This window comes from Hevea brasiliensis, chromosome 12 (assembly GCF_030052815.1).
Source record: "Hevea brasiliensis isolate MT/VB/25A 57/8 chromosome 12, ASM3005281v1, whole genome shotgun sequence".
Lineage (NCBI taxonomy): Eukaryota > Viridiplantae > Streptophyta > Magnoliopsida > Malpighiales > Euphorbiaceae > Hevea > Hevea brasiliensis.
The window spans coordinates 72,824-93,419 of record NC_079504.1 but is presented as its reverse complement, the minus strand read 5'-3'; the positions used below and the strand labels follow the sequence as shown (position 1 = coordinate 93,419).

Sequence of the window (20,596 nt, the reverse complement as noted above, 5' to 3'; positions counted from 1 at the left end):
TCCAAGTAAGCCCAAACTTAAAAAAGGCCCCATAAAAAGCAAGACCAAATGCCCACTTGAAATTTCAAAATTGTTTGTTTCCTGGAATTGCCTTTTTTGTGGGAATGTTTTTCATTTGGTTGGGCACATATATTAGATGGATATGTGTTGTTGTGTAACACATAGAAGGAAGGTATCAAAGATAACTTCATTTTCTCAACTTAAACTTACAAAGATGAGAGTCTAATAATAATAATAATTAAGTTGAGAACAAAAAAGTAGAGCCATAAAAGATGGCTAATGTTCAAGGCTAAGGTAGATATGCATTCTATTTAAAATTTAATTATTATTATTATTATTTTTAGTAGCGATTAAAAGAGTGAAAATATAAATTTAAAATATTATTAGAGTAAAATTAATAAAATCAAATATTCTTTTAATTCTCATGACTTTTTAAGTAGTTTTTTCTTTCTGAAAATTTAAAATTATATTTTACTCATATAATTTTTTACTGTAATATAAGTATATTCTATACTTATCTCTTTACAATGATGTAAAAATCGATCATCTTCATTATTAAAGTCAATATCTTTATCAAATATACTTTTAATTTATGACTAATTTTCATGTGATTTATTTTAATTTATTTTTTTATTATTTTGCATGAAATAATCTTCTACAGGAATATGAAAATTTTAAAATATTTTTAATTATTAAATCGAGAGAGACTAAGTAATTTAACAAAGTAGCTGCACTAGATTGCGACATGAAGAAGAATTTTTTCCGAGCAAAGACGTTAACTTTCCATTCTCGTATGCTTTATTCCTTTCTTTGTCCCATCAATAAATAGTTGATTGCTTTTGACAAAAAGAAAAAAAAAAAGTTGATTGGTACTTGTTGGGTCCACTTCTTGCACGTGATATGCTATATATGTTACCTACATACTATGAATTGTACCTATTTTTAATAAAATTTCAAGAAATTCAAAAATTAATCACTACCGTCAATTTTTCATATTTTCAATACATGCAAATCATGAATATTTTTGTCTTTTTTCTTCAATCATATCAAACTTCTTTGAACAACGTGAAAAAGGCATTTGAGAAGCAAAATTATTTTAACAAAGATGATTGACTATTTTTCTTTCACATGTCACACATTTTTTTTTTATTTTCAATAAGCTAATAGAAATCTGGCGGCCACCTTTGGAGGATTATTGCCAAATCGCTTGGAACTAGGGAAGAAATATCGAGAAAGGGTGCATATTACGCCATATCTAGCATCTAACAATATGTTGGCAAAAAAATTTGGGTAAGCATGTCTCTCCTCAAAGTAAGCTCCCATTCCTCTGAATCTCTCTCATGTGGTTGGTTTTGCTCGTTCCCCTGCTGCTCAAGTTCGCAAGATTCCTTAGACCAATAGATTTTATTTAAGTCTCTTGAGTGATTGATGAATGATGACCCTCCACTCATCATTGCAGTAGCCGCGTAGGTTTCGTTTTCATCTGGTGAGTTTGTCATCTGGGTCTTTACTCTTCTTCATACTTTATTCAGCTGCCCTCTCTTCTTTTTTCCATTTAAAGAACATTACTTTCGCTTCAATCGGGCTTTTTCATGGCAATCTAAAGCTAGTGGCTATTTCTTTATGTCTTAAGTACGTTTTGGAATTATTCCTATTTGGACATTATTCTATCATTTATTTCTTACAAAGTGGAAATTTCAATAAAATTTGTCTTCCTCACGTGAATTTCCAGTCTTTTATTTTGATGAAACACACTTTGTAGATTGATATGTCATAGCTTATTTGTCTTTTTTTCAAGAGAAGGTTGCTGGTTGGTGCTCCACTCAGTTCCCATATTAGATTTCTCTTTTTCATAGCTTGTCGTCTGGATCTTTATTCTTCATATCTGCCTACTTATTTACTTATTGGGTGTATTAATGGAATTAAAGAGCAGTAGAGCACATGGATTGTAAAAAACAAGAATCTGCTTCATAAACTTGCTGTCTAGTCTTTTTGATTTCTGTGTAGTTCGTTCAAATTTTGAATATGGATTCTAGCTTTTTAATTGGAACAGGGAATCTGATTCTGCTTTCTGCGTTCTGCTTTCTATCTTTTTTTGGAATTGAACTTCTTATCCCCTTCATTTCCCCCATTTCCCCTTCTCCCCTTCCCCTTTACCCTCTATATTCTTCCTGCTAATTGTTTGCTTGATGAGAAAGCTGAAGAAACAAAATTAAATAATAAATTTGAAGCGTGTCTAAATTTCCAATAGATGAAGAACAAAGTTCAAATTAGTGTAAGAGGTATGATTGAGTTGATGATTTTATTTCTATGATTAATGAATTCTATTGTTTGCTTCTTCTCACTAGTTTTGCTCAGAAATGAAGAGTGTATTTTGGTGAATAATTAGTTATTAAATTCAATGTTGCTCATTTCTATCCTCGGACATTCTCATAGGGGAGCCTTGGGTACTACTAGCCATCTAACTTTCATCTCTGCTGATGATGAAGCTCTGGTTTTTCTTCTCCTCAAAACCCATGATTAATTGACTGCAAATTCTCTGGCAGCAGCAGTCTGCAAATTCATTTGGGATGCACGAGGAATACTGCACTTTTGATTTGAAATGAAGGCGACAGTTCTTGTTTCATATCTCTTTGCCTTCTTTGGACTGTTTTCAAGCGTCTACAGTAGGAATGTTGCTTCAAGACCTGCTGTTGTGAATATTGGAGCCCTTTTCTCATTTGACTCTACCATTGGAAGAGTGGCCAAGATTGCCATTGAGGAAGCTGTCAAAGATGTAAATGCAAATTCTAGCATTCTGCATGGAAGCAAACTTGTTGTCACGATGCAAAGCTCCAACTGCAGTGGGTTTACAGGCATGGTTGAATGTGAGTAACTAACTACTCCCTTTTATATTGTTGTAAATTGTGGACTTAGCTGCTTAGCTCGGGCTGGAACGGATTTTAATTATGTGCTCTAATTATTGTGTTTTGGACAGCTATGCGATTCATGGAGACTGATGTCGTTGCAATTATAGGCCCTCAATCTTCTGTAGTTGCTCATATCATATCCCATGTTGTAAATGAACTGCAAGTTCCTCTATTATCTTTTGCCGCAACAGATCCCACTCTTAATTCACACCAGTTCCCCTTTTTTGTTAGGACAACACAAAGTGATTTATACCAAATGGCTGCAATAGCCGAAATAGTTGATTATTATGGTTGGAAGCAGGTAATTGCCATTTTTATCGATGATGATTTTGGAAGAAATGGCATGTTAGCTCTAAGTGATAAACTTGCTGAGAGGAGGTGTAAAATCTCTTACAAAGTGGGGATTCCACCAGACTCTGGTGCTAATCGGGGAGACATCATGGATATTCTTGTTAAGGTTGCATTAATGGAATCTCGAGTTGTTGTTCTTCACGTGAATCCTAAATTAGGTTTCAGTCTCTTTTCCGTGGCGAAATATCTTGGGATGATGGGTAATGGATATGTATGGGTTGCTACAGATTGGCTCTCATCTTATTTAGATTCTTTTTCTCCTCTGCCTTCTGAGACCATAAACATAATGCAAGGAGTTCTTGCTTTACGTCAATACACACCTGATTCAGATAGGAAGAGATCCTTTTCCTCTAGGTGGAGCAAGTTGGCTGGTGGTTCTCTGGGGCTAAATTCTTATGGGCTTTATGCTTATGATTCTGTCTGGCTGGTTGCTCATGCTATTGATGCCTTTTTTGACCAGGGTGGGGTGATCTCATTTTCTAATGATTCCAGGTTGCGTTCGGAAGGTGGTAATCTTCATCTTGATGCAATGAGCATTTTTGATGATGGACTACTCCTGCTGAAGAACATATTGAAGAGTGATCTTGTTGGTTTAACAGGTCCACTAAAGTTTGATTCAGACAGATCTCTGACCCTTCCTGCATATGATGTTGTTAATGTGATAGGAACTGGGTATAGACGAATTGGTTACTGGTCCAATTATTCTGGTTTATCAACTCTTCCTCCTGAGACACTATATATGAGGCCACCAAACCGTTCTAGTGCAAACCAGCAATTATACAGTGTTATTTGGCCTGGAGAGACGGTATTAAAGCCCCGTGGATGGGTATTTCCCAATAATGGGAAGCAACTGAGAATTGGTGTGCCCATTCGAGTTAGTTTCAAGGAATTTGTATCGCAAGTGCGAGGGACTGACATGTTCAAGGGTTTTGCCATAGATGTATTTACAGCTGCTGTAAGTTTATTACCATATGCTGTTCCATATCAGTTTATCCCCTTCGGAAATGGTAAAGAAAACCCCAGCTACACAGAACTTGTGAATTTGATCACGACGGGTGTGAGTACTACATTACTGTTTTATTGTTTGAAATTCAACTTTATGTGGAATCAGTTTTTCCCCTTTGGCTGACTTGTATTCTTTTTGCAGTTCTTTGATGCTGTTGTTGGTGATATTGCCATAGTCACAAATCGAACCAAAATTATAGATTTTACACAGCCATATGTTGCATCAGGATTGGTTGTTGTGGCCCCATTTAGGAAATTGAATTCAGGAGCCTGGGCTTTCCTGCGGCCATTTAGTCCACTTATGTGGATTGTTACTGGCTGTTTCTTCATTGTTGTTGGCACAGTGGTCTGGATTCTGGAGCATAGGATAAATGATGAATTCAGAGGCCCACCTAAAAGACAAGTTATAACTATTTTATGGTGAGTTCATAAATTAATATTTTGGTATGATATATTTGCCCATCTAGTGCTAATTTGCATTATGGAGCACATTTTGCAGATTCAATAGTATTAGCAAGAACTATTTTATGAAGTGAGCTCTATTATTTGGAGCATTTTTTGAAATGCATCACTAATTCAATCACCATTTAATCCCAAATATCATCTTGCAAGCATGCAAAATTATTGCCATCTGATTCATCTTTTGTTTTTTAATGCTGCAGGTTCAGCCTCTCAACCTTATTTTTTGCCCATAGTAAGTGAGAGTCATATTTTTGCCAGGATTTATGTTTACTGTTGGGGCATAAAGCCTCATTATTTTATGATAAAGCTGATTTATTTGTTGCTTTTGTAGGAGAAAACACTGTGAGCACCCTGGGTCGTTTTGTGCTAATCATATGGCTCTTTGTGGTTTTAATAATCAACTCAAGCTATACTGCGAGTCTGACATCAATTCTCACAGTGCAGCAATTATTTTCTCCTATCAATGGGATTGAAAGCTTAAAGGAAAGTGATGAACCCATAGGATACCAAGTGGGTTCTTTTGCTGAATATTATTTGAGTCAGGAACTTGGAATATCTAAATCTAGGCTTGTTCCCCTAGGATCACCTGAAGCATATGCTAGAGCACTCCAACTTGGTCCTACAAAGGATGGGGGTGTTGCTGCAGTTGTTGACGAACTTCCTTACGTTGACATCTTCCTATCAACCCAATGCACATTCAGGATTGTAGGTCAAGAATTTACAAAAAGTGGCTGGGGTTTTGTGAGTACCTATTTTCTGGTTGTTATGTTCTTTTCTTATCTGAAATCAGAGCATTACGTCTAATATGGCATGCATATTTGTGTCACTATACAATAGATGAATCCATTCATTCAGTTGTTCTTTAATTTGCTCAGTGGCATTTGAACTCAAAATTGGTAACTCAGTGGATCTATTTCACAAGATGAAATTGACATAATATATGCAAATAAACAGTGCAATACCACTGAAGTATTGGAAGAAATGTGGTTTCATCTAAATTTTGCCCTAGCATGATCTCATTTTAGGCCTCATGTAAAAGTACAATGGTGGAATAAATGTTACTCAGTCTTCATTTTTCATTCATTCTTCCTTCTCATTTGTATTTCTGCATACCAGGCATTTCCACGGGACTCTCCCTTAGCTGTTGATATGTCAACTGCAATTCTAGCACTATCGGAAAATGGTGATCTTCAAAGGATCCATGACAAGTGGCTCATGCATAGCAGTTGCAGTTCAGATAGAACTGAGATCGAATCAGATAGACTTGAGCTTAAAAGCTTTTGGGGCCTCTTTGTCATTTGTGGGCTAGCTTGCTTCTTTGCTCTCTTCATATATTTTCTGCAGATTATACGCCAATTATATCGCGTTCCCCCTGCAGAATCCGCTTCCCCTACTCAAGGTGGCTCACGCTCTGGACGTCTGCATAGGCTATTATCATTAATGGATGAGAAGGAAGACCAGTCACGGCAAAAGAATAAGAGAAGAAAAGTGGAGAGATCATTTTCTGAGAATGATAGGGATGTAGAGTTGGGAAGGAATACCAAGAGGAAAGGAATAGAAATGACCTCAGGGAGCAACATCAACCCCAGCAGTTGATTCTCTGCTTGTTCATTAGAATACACAGCCCTTGTTGTACGATGACACATTAATCAACAAAGGACATGCGTTAAAGCCTCGTAATTGTTTAGAGGAGTTCAAATAATATCTTTTTGTAGGAATTTTAGCATACAAAATTTAAATTATCCCCATAAGAGAATCATGACATGATGATTTTCCCTTGTGAAGAAATGTAAAATGAGAACAGTAAATGTACTAAAGAACTACGATGGTTTTTTTTTTTTTTTTTATGTGAATCAATTGCACTGTACTATAAATTTCATTATTTATGATAGTAACTGTAAAATAAGAAACTCACAGGTTAATTTTATGGGACATACAAATAAGAACCAAATGGGATTCTAGCATTGGTTATAATTTTCTGATGAAGGGTACAGGTGAGATTAATGAAGACAGCCAGAGTCTATACACGGGAGAGAAAATTTTATAGCATATTTGGAGGTATCTTATAGAATGTGTTATGATCCACCAGTGTAAGGCTTATTCTGGAATGCAAAAGCGTGGTGTAACAGGGCCATAGCTGCCAAAACACAAGCGACTAATTCACATGATTTGATCATCTTCTTTATTCACATGTTTGAAATTATTTTTATGATTTCAACTCGAAACTTTATAATTTTTAAAACAAAAATGCTGCATGACTCAAATTGAGCTAGCTCAAAATGGCATATTAGTAATTAAATTAAAATTTATTACCATTTTACCCTTTTAATATATGAGCCATTTTATGGTGACTTGTGAGCTATTTAGCTCATTTATAAACCACTTGACTATAAAATCTCTTCATTTAATATCTACTCACCAAATAACATTTTTCAATGTCAAATTAAGATGCTAGCAGTTTTTGAAACTCTAAAAATTAATGCTATGGAAAATATATAAATTTAGAGATATTGTATACTATAAGTTATTACATATAATATATTTATTATAAGATAAGATATATTGATTTTTAATGATAAGTTATACTATAAGTTATATTTATTTTTTTTAACTTGAAATATGATATAAATTTGATATATATTAATTGAAATAAAGTAAATAGCATTTCAAAAATGAAATTAAATATTATAACAATAAATATTGATATTAAAGTAAGTATCATATTAAAATTAGTTTAAAATTTGATAGTGGTGTTAGAGTGATAATGATGGCGGTGGTTGATTAGTGTAGGTAGGGTGACGGTCAAATTAGTTATATTTATATTTTTTCAGTATATTAAATATTAAAATATGATATAAATTTCATTATATATGTATTTTAAATTATATATACTCCATAAACACTCAAATCACCACGGTTTACAATCACTACTATTATCGTTATTTAAATAATTTACTTACAAATTATATGAATATAGATAGATATAAATATAAAAATAAATATTACTTGACATGATATACACTTTTAACAAATAAAATTTATATTTTTTAAAAAAATATTATATATATATATACACACATACAAACACACACATTAGAGCTTGTATAATATATATATTTCATGCAATAAAATGTTGGATGAGGGAAAGTAGCCTGATTGGCATAGAAGCATGCATCTCAGCGTGGTTCAAGGTTTGAGCCCTCTCTATATTAGATATTATTTTTTTCCATTTATAAGCACACCTAACACAATACCTTCTTTATATATGTATATATATATTTTCGTTGATTTGAAAACGGATGAGGGCTAATAGCCCGATTGCACATGCTCCCAAGCATAAGGTAGAGGGTTCAGGGTTTGAATCTTTCCTTTGCCCTTTTTTTTATTTATGATTTTTTATAATTCTTTTCATTAAAAAATATAATATTAAACTATAATAATTGGAAGTATTTTTAAACCCTAATTAACACTTTTCCTTAAAATTATAATATAACAAATGTTTAGATTTAAAATTATAAGATATATATAAATCATTTACTTATATACATCTAGCTTTATAGTATTAACATCACTTCACTACTATTAGGATAATCACCTATACAACGATTAATAGTTAAATCAGCACCACCGCTGTAATCACCACGTATACAATATTACCACCATTATTATCATTAAATCATTGTTTTTAATTTAAATATAGAGGGAGATAGTCAAAGATATTTAGAGAATGATAGAAATAAAATGAATTATAGATAGAGATATTAAGATGATCATATATAGATAAAGATAAATAGAGGGAGAGAGAGATAAAGATGTGGAGAGAGATATATAGAAATGCATAAATCAATATATGTGTTGATTTCAAAATCAACACATATATTGATTTATACATTTCTATATATCATATATATAAAGATAAATAGAGGAAGAGAGAGATAAAGATGTAGAGAAAAATATATAGAAATGCATAAATCAATAAATCAATATGTATTGATTTATTGATTTATGCATTTCTATATATCTCTCTCCCTCTATTTATTTTTATATATATGATAATCTTAATATATCTATCTATAACTCATTTTTTTTCTATCATTCTCTAAATATCTTTGACTATCTCCCTCTATATTTAAATTAAAAGCAATAATTTAATGATGATAATGGTGGTAATATTGTACACGTAGTGATTATAGCGGTGGTGCTGATTTAACTATTGATAGTTGTATATGTGACTATTCTAATAGTAGTGAAGTATTGTTAATACTATAAAATTAGGTGTATATAAGTAAATGATTTATATATATATATTTTATAATTTTAAATTTAAATATTTGTTATATTATAATTTTAAGGAAAAGTGTTAATTAGGGTTTAAAAGTACTTCCAATTATTATAGTTTAATATTATATTTTTTAATGAAAAGAATTATAAAGAATCACAAAAGAGAAAAAAGAAAAGGGACAAATGAAAGGATCGAATCCTAAACCCTCTACATTATGCTTGGGAGCATGTGCCAATCGAACTATTAGCTCTCATCCGATAAATTTTTGTACACACACACACATGGGAGTTATTTCAAAATCAACACATATTGATTTATACATTTCTATATATCTCTCTACCTCTATTTATCTATATATATATGATAATCTTAATATCTCTGTCTATAGCTCTTTTTATTTCTATCATTCTCTAAATATCTTTAACTAGCTCCCTCTATATTTAAATTAAAAACAATAATTTAGTGATGATAATCGTGGTAATATTGTACACGTGGTGATTATAGCAGTGATGTTGATTTAACGATTGATCGTTGTATAGGTGATTATTCTAATAGTAGTGAAGTGGTGTTAACACTGTAAAACTAGATATATATATATATATATATATATATATAAATAAATGATTTATATATATCTTATAATTTTAAATCTAAAAATTTGTTATATTATAATTTTAAGGAAAAATATTAATTAGGATTTAAAAATACTTACAATCATCATAATTTAATATTATATTTTGGAATGAAAATAATTATAAAGAATCACAAAAGAAAAAAAAATGGACAAATGGAGGGATCGAACCCTAAAACCTCTATCTTATGTTTGGGAGCATGTGCCAATCGGATTATTAGCTCTCATCCACTTTTTAAATCAACGAAAATATATATATACATATATAAAGAATGTATTGTGTTAGGTGCGATTATAAATGGAAAAAAATAACATTTGACATAAGGAGGGCTCGAACTCTGAACCACGCTGGAATGCGTACTTTTATGCTAGTCTAGCTACTTACCCTCATTTAATATTTTATTGCATGAAATATATATATTATACAAGTTTTAATGTGTATATATATTATTTTTTTCAAAAATATAAATTTTATTTGTCAAAATTATATGTCATGTCTAGTAATATTTATTTTTATATTTATATATAATTCTTCTCTGCAATCTAATTCATTATGCTAGCTCATCGCTGCTGCATGTAGTAGCTCATATGTGCATGCATTAATGCAATAGACACTTTTCGAATCATCAGTTCTCGAATGGTGTGCATGGCTGCAAGCAATAATAGCTTATTGCATGCACACTTTCCTTTGTATGAGCCATTAAATAAGCTACCTCACCAACTTCAAGCTTTGAAGTTATTTTTAAGTTATTTTCTCTCTTTCTTTTAAGGATATAATAGTAAAACTATATACATTAGTACCATTTGAGCCAGCTCAAATTGAGCTATTTCGCAGTACTCTTTTTAAAATGGCTTTAATATCTCTATATATCTCTATACTTCAATATCATTATGCTATAGTTCCTATGAAACTCTTATAGTAGCATATGCCAACCCAACATCATGAATCTTGAAGTTGGGGTATCCATGATTAGATCAAGAACTAATAATTTGGCACAGAGAAGGTTTGGCTATTTCGATAAAAAAAAAAAAAAAAGGTTTGGTTACGGCCTATGAGAGGAGAGGTTATGCCAAGGACCCCATCTTGCAGCAAGTCCCTGCTGGACAGGCCCCAAGTTAGAAAGTAGAAACTACAAGTAGAAAAATGAAAAAGGCTAGCCAAGATTCCCTCCTCAAGAAGAGCCAACAAAATTTTCAACCCAAAAGCAGAAAAAGCCATTGATTAGGGAGACATCATCCATGTGCTCATCTTTATCTTCTTCCCAGATAAACCAATTGACAAAAATATTCAAAAATCCGCAATGAAACCAATCATTTTTTCTTTTTTCATAAACTCTTGGCACTGACCAAATTAACCAAACATACAATCTTTCTTCCACTAACAATACTGCAAACAGTACAAAGCTAGCTTCAAAACACATATTTATATACAGCAATACTGCCACTACCTGCTGTGTCATTGTTGAGGCTACCGGCATTTGCCATAGCCTGATCAGAAACAAATGGAAATGTAAACAGCTCCATTATTTATTCAATAATTAATACACTAAATGCATCAATAAAATGAGAAATAAACACGAACTTACTTGGATCACTGAATGTGACAAGTCCAGTGCCCTTGAAGTCGCAGTTCCAGTAGTTCCTCCCATGCATCTGATAATATGCATTCATGGCAAATGATGCATGTGCATGGAGTTTGTCTGGTGCATAACAATCACCACTTTCATTTATCTCTCTGCAATCCACACCACCAGGTCCACAGCAGAAGTCCAGCACAGCTTGAAGCACCTTCTTGTCTGAATGGGGCTTAGCCACACACCAAACTGAAGGACCTCTTACCCCACTTGACGTTTTCTCACCAAACTCAAATGTCTCTCCATTGCTGCAGAACTGGCAGCTTAAATCTACATCATACACCTTAGATCCATCCCCATTAAAAATCCCAAAATTTCTCTCACTAACACCACCATCCTTTTTGTTTTCATTGAACAAAGCAAACACAAATATCTCTATTTTATCCTTAGGCTTCATGGGCGTCCCTTTATTGGACTGTGCACGTTCAATCAACCTGGTATTGTAAGTCTTCGCATTATCTAGCGTCGCAGCTGTATCGCCGGGATCACCTTTGGATGGCCAACTAGATTCCGAGACCGTAATCTCAACCATCCGATTTCCATACCCTAGTGCACTGATGGCTGATCTAACTGCATCAATTTGTGCATCTAACATATTGTTGTAGGTATAACCCATAGGATCTCGGACTCCGGTAGCATTCCCTAGCAAGGCATACTGTAGATTAACTGAAGCAGGGTTGTCCCTGTAAGCGAAATACGGATAGGCATTGACCATGAAAAGAGCACCAGTATCAGCTAGAAATCCCACCATGGAGGTCATGGTGGGCATAAGGGTTGTGGCAAAAGTGGAAGCTGAAGGAGGAAATGAGGAAGCAAGAACGGCCATGCTATGTGGGGTTGTGATCTTGATTTTGCGATCGAGTCCTCGTGCTACTAGCACTGCATGCAAGTTCTGCATGGCTTGGACGAGATTATTTGGGCGCAAATGGTCTGGATCTGTGGTTAAGTACTCATTGCCTATGGCTATGGCTACTATGGAAGTGGCAGGAATGAAGGGAAGCACACGGTTGCTCATCGGCTGCTGATACATGGGAGCTGATCTTTGCCACATGGTAGTTCTCCACTGCAACAATGAGGTCTATTCCGGTGTTGGAAAAGGCCTTGAGGATTTCAGGATTAGCGTCGTAGATTTTGACCTTGTCGATGAGCGTGGATTGGAGGAGCTGGGCTACCTTCTTAGGCGATGGGAGGTTGTTTCCGAGAGTACCATAGTTTACTCCAACACTGGAAACTTTTTGAAAGGGGCAGAGAACGAGGAGAAGGAGAAGGAGAAGGAGCCGGAGAGAAGCCATTAGAGTTTGTTCAACTGTGGCATTGTACTTGGCATTTAGAAAGAGTTTCGCTATAGCAGGCTAGTATTAAAGAGTAGTATGCATATAGCGGACGATGGCACCACTTTTCGTGGGGGAAACACCACCAGCCTTTCTAAGAATTACTTCTCCTTGCAAATGGTGAGATCAAAATTCACCAGCTTCGGATAGTCCAGGCTTATGTAGCATTAGTTTCCATCGAGAGGGAAAAAAAATAGAATAATAAAGGATTTGGGATAATCTTGGGTAGTTGGTACGTGTCGGATGCAAAAAATTGTAACTCCAGATCAGAAGGTGAATAAGTGTGGGCCATGTACATGGTAAAATGATGGCCGGGATCCATGCAGGTCCTTGGGATCCACCTGTAATAATTAATGAAAGCAAGAATAGTACTTCTAAGTTTGAACGCGTCTACTCTTGGTCATTCTCCAATCAGCTACACCTTTGGTCGCTCAACATTTATCTGAACGCCCTCGTTTGTGGTTTTGCTTTGATTTGAGATGGGAGTTACCTGCTGCATTTTGTAGCTCTAAATTCAGTGAAGGATCCAATAAGCTTTGAGCAATGTAAGATGACAAAGTGGGATCAGAAGCCAGAAGAAGAATTATACAAGCTAAAAGGATGGCCAAGAATCTTTAACACCTCTTTTCTCTCTCCATATGCGTGAGCTTTGAGTGCTACAACACCAAGTTATACAAGAGAAATGGGAAGTTCAAGCCGAGGATAGAATCATAAAAATCTTTATTCCACAAAAAAGAAGATACATGTAAATCGGTAAAGCTCAACACTACTGTGTCCACGGCTAGAGATACATAACACGCACTAGCTTGTCTGACCAGTGGAGTAATGCTGAAATGTTCCCACAAAGCAGACGGAATCATTTAGAGCATTTGAAAACCGGTCCGCCATATTTGAAAATCCGAAAGAAATTAAAAGCTCAATCACAGTCTGGGACTAACTGCATCAAAAACTTTTCAAATCGACAAACATTGCTAAAGAAGCATACACAGAGCATGTAACTACTAGCTCTTTAGGTTAAATCCGAAGGGGTCCATTGTGCCATTCTGGAAATGTAAAAGTTGGGAGCAGAGAAAAAATGCATCAATTTAGGAAGATAGGGAACTCACCCTGCTCAGTCTTTCTCTTTTCGCCAGTGCTTTGTCAGTTGTCACCAAATGAGAAATCCCACTCCTTTTTTCTGGCACTCTTTGAACCTGAAAATATATCTGTACTAGAATTTGAAATCTTAGTAACCAAACATAAGAAAGGGTCAAGGACAAAATCATTGTAGGCAATATTGAAGTCCAAATGTCATAGTTCTGCCCACTTCTATGAATGATAAAAAAAGGATCTGCTCTGAGCCAACTGCACTTCCTAACAGCAAAACATTGGGAAATGATTGTCACAAGAAAGTAATTTAGGTAAATTATTGATATGTGCGACAGGTTGAATGGTTACATGATACAATTTCTGTTACAACATAGTATAATTTCTGTTCATAATTACTCAAACCTATGCAAGGAAAAGAACAGATGGGGGTGGGGGTTCTCTAGATTACACTGCACTCTATGTATTTACAGAAGAATTCCTCCTCTTTGCAGTACCTATACATAACTTTGAAAACCTCTATCAAGAGTTTTGGAAATCGACATGAAAAGTAGTTCTCAAATCCTTCTGGATGAGATCCTAATATTTCCTTGATCTCTTGAGGAAGTTCCCTGTAGTGATGTGACTTGTTGCGTATGACCCGCAACAAGTCTCGGACACTATCATACTTATAACGCCTGTAGTGGCCAATGTTGTTGATGAATGCAGCTTCCATCTTTTCGTCCCATTTCCCATTTAATGCCACTGTTCCGACACTTTCTAGTGCAGCTAAGAGTTCTGATTCGTTCTCCCTATCTTCCAGTTCAACCCTATCACTAGAATCCTGAAGAAATAAGAGTCTTCTCTCAGATGTCCAGAAAAAAGGATGGCTCAGCACCTCCTGAGCTTTTGGCCTACAACATGTTAAGGAATTGCCATTATTACACAAAAATTAATCACACTAGTTATGAACCAAACACCAAAGATGAGAATTTGAAGCGTTCTACAATGGGAAGTTTCTCAAGTTTTCAAGTAATAAAGCATCTTAGAAGGTTTGACAATGTATAACTGTCTTACCTGTTATCTGGCTTAGGATCCAAGAGGCGAGAAAAAAGATCCACAGCTTCTGATATATTCTCCACCAAGAACAGGTCTTTCCTGTCATTCACAATATTTACATCACGTTCAATATTGTCGCCAAAAGGGTGCTTTCCTCCTGTGACACAGAAAAATAGAACACAGCCTAAACTAAATAAATCTACTGCACGTGTTTGGCGTCCGTGGAGTAGTTGTTCGGGCGCTTGCCAGCCTGAACTCCCATAACCTACATTTAACAACAAAAAAGAACAATGAGAAAAAAAATGTATAGGATTTTCAGCCAGCAATATTAGATCTTGAAGGCAACCCCCCTTTCTCTCACCCTTTTCTTTTTTTTTCCCCCTTTTTCTCCTTGGGGGGAGGAGGATTGGTTATGACAGGGGTGGTTAGAAAACCAGGGAATATTTTTCCAGGTTAAAAAGAAGTAGAAGTGTAATGACCAGAAGAAATGGCAAACTTACCAGTCGGGTGTTGGGTCAAGGAAGACATGTCTCCAACAAGGCGCTTGCTAATGCCCATATCAGAAAGCTTTGCACAAAAAGATTTATCATTGATTATCAAAACATTTTGAGGCTTTAAGTCCCGATGTATAATTCCAAGTTCATGCAGATGAGCAAGACCAGAAACCACATCCCTGCAGAAATAAAGAAAATTTTCAAGTTCTGCACAGTTTCTTAGGTAGTTTTTTGGACTGTTCAAACGTTTTAGCAACAGGAACTGTAACACCATAACAAAATGTGGCATTTTATTATGAAGTTCAAGCTATCCATTGTGTCCACTGTCCATAATTCAAACTCTTGCTTAAAAAGGACCAGATAAGCTGTTATGGAAATGGACTAGAAGTAAATAAAAATTCATGACCATTTGCTTGAACATACAAGACACCCAAGTGCATTTCAGAGGAGGTTAACTTAATGACTTTACATTACAAAAGAAAAAAGTATCTGAGTGCAGATCATGCTTTTTCTTTAAATGGTACCTAATATAAGCTGTTACCATAAGTTTTTTGGCAGGACTAAAGAAGTATATGCCAATCTTCCTATTCGCTTAAATACAACCTAAATATATTGCGGAAGGTCTAGATGTGAATAAGATAGAAAAAGTTCATGAGAATGCTAGCTGTTTATAACTTTTAAAGCCAATTTAAAGGATAATGACTTTTCAGTTTTCACTAGCTTTAAAGAACCTTTTGCTGGAGATAATTGACTACATCCAAAAGAAATTCCCACTTAGTTAGAAGCTTCAATTTGGTTGGAAGCCCTGCCCTGCATCTCTCATGTAACATCAGAAAGAAATGAGAAAATCTGAACATGGGCCATGGAAAAAAATTTGTTGGCATTATAAACCTTTTATCATCTTTAGTGCCAAATTAAGCACTGAGTTTTACACAAAAAAGGGTGTTGGGGGAAGTACCACTAATTCAGGAAAAGATGAGTGAAAATGGGAACAGTAGAACAAAACCTTAAACTGACCTCATCAATTTTAATAAATGAATAGAAGGATGTCCATTTGCCTTCCACAATTCAACATTTCTGCTATGTTCCAACATTGAATGTAATTGAATAGTAAACTCAGGCAGGCGGTTGGAATCTGCATCCTTGGAAAGCATTTGACTTTGAAAAGATTCAGAATACACATAAATGAAGTCATTTAAGCTGCAAGTGCAACGCTCCAAAGCAAGATATACAAAATCTTGGTCATACTCCACTCCATACCATCTAACAATGTTTGGATGTTGATCAGAAGCAATAAGGTTCTCAATCTCTTTCAAAGCCACATCGTGATGAGTCTGCACGAGCCGTTTAACAGCTACAGCACGACCATCATAAATTCCCTCAAGCACAACTGTACCATTACTCCCCTTAGCAATTTCTTTGTTAGAAACAAGTAACTTACCAATCCTGCGCCCGCAATTCTCTTCCATGAGTGAACCTCCAGTGCTGTTTCCAGCTTTATTCTCACGAGGAAGATATTTCTCCCTTCTCTCATCATTGGGACTGTTCCTATTGTTTCCTGATCTCTTACTTTTCTTCTTTTTGGGCATTCCACTCCCAGAATGCGATTTAAGATCCTCAACTGACTTGCTCAGCCTACTCTGCTTTCTAAATGTTAAATAATTATAAAAAACGGAACTGATAATGGACAAAAAGGCAGCAATAAAAGGCCACATATGATATTTTGCCATAATTTCAGAAGATAAACTTGTGCTGTTGATTATATCAGCATCTCCACTAAGCATACCGAAATTCCCAGGTTTTTTGGCCTCAGATGCAGGCAAAGCAAGCATAAGTCTGTCTTCATTAGTTGGGAGAGCCAGTGGAAACCCACGAACAGGTCCTAAGGAAGGACTGTGAATTGGGGCAGGCAGAAAACGAGCTTCACCTCCAAGCCAAGCAACTGCTAGTTTATCAAATTCTAACAAGCTATAATCACGAATTCGAAGGACAGCAGTCTTCATCTGACAAGGAAATTGAATATCATCTACTTCCTCATCTACACTTGGCGAAGCTCCATCTAAGGAACTTCTAAACCCTTGACAGCGAAATTCAGCCTCAATATCAGCAAATGCCAAGTTCCATAAAATTTCAGTGGAGTTTGGAGAATAGTGTTGCAGCACATAATCTGTCCTTGTGATGTAAATCAGATGCTTAGCTGTTCCCAAGTCAGCAGCAATAGATTCTATCAATTGAGCATCTTTTGCCAACAGAAGAGCATTTTCTTCAGTAGCCTGAGCCTTTGATATGGAAGAAGAATTATCCAACCCATAAGTACGAACCACTTGTCCAGTCTTAGCATCAACCAGAAATGCAGTCGTCTTTTTAAATCCCAGTGTAATTTCTCCATCCTCTGATATGTGTGGTGTCATTTTAATATATTCTTCAGCACTCAGTGGGGGTTTTTGCTGTGCAAAAGCAGTTATAGTGCATTAAATTATAACCAAACTCACCAAAAGTGCATACTGTAACTTAACACTAACACACAGAAAATTGTAAGTCTCCTGAAAAGACTCTCCAAAAAGTCCATCCTAACAAATATTATTAAATCCTTCGTAAAGAGTGAAGACCAGGATAATTAAAGCATCAAATTGGTTCAAAATACGAACAAAGTTTCAAGAAAAGAACCAAGTGCAAAAGGGTCGGCTTGCGTACCAATTTGCCAAAGCGCTTGCTATGCACATAGAGTTCCCAATCATCCCCACAATCTATATAATATAAGTCATCACTCAGTTCAGAGGCATTACGCGTATCATCGTCATTGTTAACAGTAGCCTGATAAGAAGAATAAATCGGCTGCCCAGATGAAAAAGACCAGCGAATTTTCCTTGAGTTAGTGTCGACGAAGTATACAGTTCCATCCAATGCGGCAACTAATGCTACATCTTGTTTACTAAATAAAAGGCCAAACAAAAGAAACTAACTATTAATGCAGAGAACATGACATTAAACTAAAACTGATACTTGAAAACGCAGTACGAATTTAAAATGCCACTATCCATTTTAAACAGCAGTAATGGATCAAACACCTCCATCGAGCTCGAAAGAAGACAAATTTCAGTAGAATTTAACGCAGCAGATACTCACGGTTTTGGGGGCAAAAAAGATTTGTATAGCTTGGAAATCTGGCTGCTCTCATCGGGAATGGAAGTCTGGGAGATCGATGTGCTCGAGATATCCCTTATCAACGGAAATACTATCAGCATAAAGAACAGGAGAAATATGAGAAATCGTTTCATCTCTGAGATAAGGATCCTAATTGAAAAATTCCAAGGCTAGATATTCTTTTGGGAATGAGGAATTAAGGTCTTACAATTGAGAGATTTGGCGAATGATCAAGTAGTAAATTAGGGTTTCTATTTACGCATTTGAAAAGAGAGAGCCGGTTTTCTCTTCTCCGATTTCGATTTATGTTGGCATTTTGATCCGTTTCGCTTGCAATCCACAGTAGTTTGCCGTGGTGTAAATTATATGGTGTAGATGCGACTACACGCTTACGGTGAACCTACCAATTCATCGAACGTAAAGGCGATATTGCAATTTGCACGTGAAAATCTGGGATTTTGCATGGCTCATTTTTTCAAAGGGAAGATTTTTAAGATTGTCCAAGAAAAAGAATTAGTCTTAAGGACTTTTTTTTTTTTTTTGTCAAGACTCAGTCAATTATAAATTTAAAACACAACACATTTATTAAATATATATCTTATATATTTATATTTTTAATTCATGATAGATTAGGTATGGAAAAGATTTCTTTTTATTCTTATTGCATATAAATAAATTGAGTATAACTTCAACGTAAATAGAGGAAAAAATAATGAACCTTTCCCTCCTAAACAAATCTATTAGTTCAACAAGATAAAATTCCCCTCCTATCTATGTTGTAAAGTTGGATGGTATGGAACAGTTATTGCCATGGGGGAGAGGGCAAAAGCAGAGAACATGTGGGTTTATAAGTCATGGTGAAATCTCAGCTAACATGGATAGTAAGCATTAACATCACTATTTGACAATAATGTATTCCTCTTCTAAGCTGTGTTTACAAGATAAGCATTTGATTTTTTCAAGCATTTAAAAACCTGAGTCTCAATAAGATTAAATCAACCAAAAAAAAAAAAAGAATTTTATTCATCATCCATCATCTAAGCTTCATAAACTTTGCACTCTTCATCTGCTGGGTTTGTCTCGCAGAATTCTTCCAATGGGTCTCCAGTTCCTTTTGGAGATACTCCTGGCCATTTGCTGGCTACCAAATGAGCCAAATCAACAACCCTTTGGCTGAAACAAAAATCACAATCCCATTTTTGTTAAAACCACAAGTATTTTTGAAATGCATTGAAGTCATGAAATTAGTTTAGAATATCCTGATCCTGACCTGTAACCCCATTCATTGTCGTACCAGGCAACCACCTTAACCATGTCATCTCCCATGACCATGGTCAATGAAGAGTCTATGGTGGAAGAAACATCGGTGCACCTGAAGTCAGCCGAAACAAGAGGAACATCACACACATCTAATATGCCTTTCAATGGCCCTTCTGCTGCTTTTCTGAAGGCTGCATTGACATCTTCTGCTGTAATACCTTTCTTCTCAACATTCACAACCAGGTCCACGACCGATACATTAGGTGTTGGAACACGGAGTGCAATGCCATTGAGCTTTCCTTTGAGCTGGGGCAGCACCAGAGACACAGCCTTGGCTGCACCAGTGCTTGTTGGCACAATGTTCAATGCTGCAGCCCTGGCTCTCCTCAAGTCGCGGTGTGAAGCATCCAAGAGCCTCTGGACAATGCAATTAAGCCTTCCATATTTACAATTCAATTATTCTGGAATAGGCTGTAATAGCAGAGTAGAAACTTTTGGCAGTTGCCTACCTGATCTCCAGTGTAGGAGTGAGTGGTTGTCATTGTTCCCTTGACAATGCCTGCAAATTTAGAATAATTCTCGATTAAATGATCAAGCCTTTTATTTTATGTGAACCTGAATTCTATTACAGCAATTTGGAACAAATTCTTACCAAATTCCTCATCAATGACCTTCACAAAAGGAGCCAGACAATTTGTGGTACACGAAGCATTGCTGCAAACCATAAATAAATGGATTATCAGCTTAAAAATGGATTTAGTTTAGCAAGAAGATTGATTTTCTTTTCTCTTAAGACACCAACCTTACAATGCTGGAAACCTCATGACCGTAATCCTTTTCATTAACACCAACAACATATGTTGGAATGTCAGCACCTTTTGCCGGAGCAGTGATAATGACTTTCTTTGCACCGGCCTGAATATGTTTCCCAGCACCAGGGCCATCCACAAAAACTCCTGTTCCCTGCAA

The 20,596-nt window shown here is 35.5% G+C and overlaps 4 protein-coding genes across 6 annotated transcripts; 1 reads left to right on the top strand and 3 right to left on the bottom strand.

The window, feature by feature from the left end:
- The first annotated feature begins 1,144 nt into the window (after window positions 1-1,144).
- LOC110654409 (glutamate receptor 3.3) lies at window positions 1,145-6,564 on the top strand. 3 transcript variants are annotated; one of them, XM_058130747.1, is made up of 7 exons: window positions 1,145-1,486; window positions 2,550-2,867; window positions 2,978-4,317; window positions 4,408-4,685; window positions 4,928-4,959; window positions 5,059-5,468; window positions 5,844-6,564. In XM_058130747.1, exons 2-7 carry the CDS (start codon window positions 2,603-2,605, stop codon window positions 6,321-6,323), a joined length of 2,805 nt encoding a protein of 934 aa, XP_057986730.1. In that variant the 5' UTR covers window positions 1,145-1,486; window positions 2,550-2,602; the 3' UTR covers window positions 6,324-6,564. The 3 variants fall into 3 exon arrangements, with proteins under 3 accessions (XP_057986730.1, XP_021666086.2, XP_057986729.1); XM_021810394.2 differs by lacking the exon at window positions 1,145-1,486 and having other exon boundaries at window positions 1,819-2,867; XM_058130746.1 differs by lacking the exon at window positions 1,145-1,486 and having other exon boundaries at window positions 1,819-2,867; window positions 5,035-5,468.
- Window positions 6,565-10,862: 4,298 nt separating this feature from the next.
- On the bottom strand, window positions 10,863-13,838 carry LOC110654412 (glucan endo-1,3-beta-glucosidase 12-like). Its single transcript, XM_058130745.1, has 2 exons — window positions 11,227-13,838; window positions 10,863-11,128 (listed from the first exon to the last, which is right to left on the bottom strand). Exons 1-2 carry the CDS (start codon window positions 12,323-12,325, stop codon window positions 11,109-11,111), a joined length of 1,119 nt encoding a protein of 372 aa, XP_057986728.1. The 5' UTR covers window positions 12,326-13,838; the 3' UTR covers window positions 10,863-11,108.
- Window positions 13,839-13,983: 145 nt separating this feature from the next.
- LOC110654411 (serine/threonine-protein kinase/endoribonuclease IRE1b) lies at window positions 13,984-18,688 on the bottom strand. The gene is made up of 6 exons (XM_021810395.2): window positions 18,350-18,688; window positions 17,918-18,155; window positions 16,241-17,670; window positions 15,230-15,402; window positions 14,748-14,994; window positions 13,984-14,584 (listed from the first exon to the last, which is right to left on the bottom strand). The coding sequence occupies exons 1-6, from the start codon at window positions 18,499-18,501 to the stop codon at window positions 14,134-14,136; spliced, it is 2,691 nt and encodes an 896-aa protein (XP_021666087.2). The 5' UTR covers window positions 18,502-18,688; the 3' UTR covers window positions 13,984-14,133.
- Window positions 18,689-19,211: 523 nt separating this feature from the next.
- Window positions 19,212-20,590, bottom strand: LOC110654413 (glyceraldehyde-3-phosphate dehydrogenase B, chloroplastic; the record flags this gene model as incomplete). The annotated part of the gene is given in 5 exon segments (XM_058130744.1): window positions 19,212-19,540; window positions 19,638-20,044; window positions 20,137-20,186; window positions 20,280-20,341; window positions 20,430-20,590. Coding segments are annotated over 5 exon segments (816 nt in total), but the record flags the coding sequence as incomplete, so codon positions are not given.
- Between the last annotated feature and the right edge of the window lie 6 nt (window positions 20,591-20,596).